General features: G+C 47.1%; 1 protein-coding gene across 1 annotated transcript; it reads left to right on the plus strand.

The window, feature by feature from the left end:
- The first annotated feature begins 296 nt into the window (after positions 1-296).
- On the plus strand, positions 297-1,247 carry LOC128147331 (olfactory receptor 10K2-like). Its single transcript, XM_052799794.1, has one exon. It carries the CDS (start codon positions 297-299, stop codon positions 1,245-1,247), a length of 951 nt encoding a protein of 316 aa, XP_052655754.1.
- Positions 1,248-2,014: the final 767 nt, after the last annotated feature.

Raw genomic sequence — 2,014 nt, forward strand, 5'->3', positions numbered from 1 at the left:
ATCACAGAGAAGGAGCCATGTGTCCTTGAGCTACCTGTGCGCTCTCGGGAGCTGCAGCAAGACCAGGAACTGCCCACAGCGCCCACCAGCCGTTGCGTGTCCCAAGCCAACGCACAACACTGTTGTTGTCCCAGGAGGACAACCAACACTGCAAGCACAGAGGCCAGGAAAGGGGTTTTGTGAGGCACACTCGAGCAAAAATTCTCTTTGTCACAGCAGCAGGCCACCTTGTACTTTCTGTGACCCGGGTGCTGTTTTTCTTGCTGCCTGATGTCTGGAGAAAACCTTTCATTTCCATGGGGAACAACAACCAAACCCTCGCCACAGACTTCATCTTCCTGGGTTTCTCCAGCCTTGCGGAACTGCAGAAGCTGCTTCTTGTGGTGTTTTTGCTGCTGTACCTGGTCACTCTGAGCATGAATACCACTATAATGATTATCATATGGGCTGATCGGAGCCTTCACACACCCATGTACTTTTTCCTTTGCGTCTTGTCATTTTCCGAGACTTGCTACACCTTCGTCATTGTCCCCAAGATGCTGGTAGACTTGATAGCAGAGAGAAAAACCATTTCCTTCCTAGGCTGTGCTGTACAAATGTACTTCTTCCTTTTCTTGGGGTGCTCCCACTCTTTCCTCCTGGCAGCCATGGGCTACGACCGCTGCGTTGCCATCTGCCACCCCCTGCACTACAACAGAATCATGACTTGGCGAGTGTGTGCTCAGCTGGTGGTTGCTTCTGCTCTGAGCGGCTTTCTGGTTGCCCAGGTGGTTACCCCCTTGATATTTTGTTTGCCTTTCCATACATCCAGGAAACTCAACCATTTCTTCTGTGACATCTCCCCTGTCCTCCAAGTGGCCTTTACTCACACAAACCTCAGTGAGGCCATTATCTTCACCCTGGGTATCTCTGTCCTTACAATCCCACTGATGCTGATCCTTATTTCATACCTCTTTGTTGTCCTAGCCATCCTGCAGATCCCTTCAGCTGCAGGGAGGCACAAAGCCTTCTCCACCTGCAGTGCTCACCTGATAGTAGTGATTGTTCATTACGGCTGTGCCTCCTTCATCTACCTGAGACCCGACTCCAGCTACTCGTCGGATCAGGATGCATTGATCTCTGTCACTTATACCATCCTCACTCCCCTGCTCAACCCTATGATTTACAGCCTAAGGAACAAGGATGTCAAAATGGCTCTTCAAAAAGCAATCAGGAAAAACATACTATCTCAGAAAGTTTTCCAGTGAAGAGGTTAAGATGAGCTGCTTCCTGACCAGGTATTTTCAGCCAACAACTTCCAAAAAACCATCACCCCTTTTCCCTACATCCTTTTTTGCTCACGGAGAAGCTTTCAGGAATGACATGACAGCTAATCATGGCTGCTAAGAACCTGACATTAACAATCAACAAATTCGAGTCACAGTGAGACTGGAAACATGACTTTCAGTGAAACACAATTTTTTTTTAAATTTAGAAACCCACAGTTTCACTCCAGTGACAGTAGTTTCTTAGGTACAACTTTTTCACATGAGCCATTTACTAAATAAAAAGAATAGATGTTGAAATAATTTCACAGTGAAACTCCTGGGTTTTAAGATGGCAAACTCAGGACCATGTTTGTATTGTGTATCAAGATACCACTGAACTCTGACACCTGCCCATCTGCATGGTATTGTAGTGCCCATCAACAAAGCCTGCAGGGCCACTAAACTACTTCAGCTTGTATCAGCCTGCTGTGGGCTAAACTTATCCACACAGCCATAAACCAAACCTCAGCTGATATGTTCACTTGCTGACCTGTGGGAAGCTGACCACAACCCTAAGATCTTAGACACTTGCAAAGCATGTGTCCACCAGCTTGAGTGAGGATGAGAACATCTGTTGAGATGGACCTACAGAGTGGCTCTTCAGGAACAGTGCTCTTAGAAAAATGACTGAACGGGACCTCCATAGGTGCATGGTTTTCCTCCACAATAGTGGGGTTTTCCTTAAATCAATGGAGCCACCTGGGAAA

This window comes from Harpia harpyja, chromosome 10, assembly GCF_026419915.1.
Source record: "Harpia harpyja isolate bHarHar1 chromosome 10, bHarHar1 primary haplotype, whole genome shotgun sequence".
Classification (NCBI taxonomy): Eukaryota; Metazoa; Chordata; class Aves; order Accipitriformes; family Accipitridae; genus Harpia; species Harpia harpyja.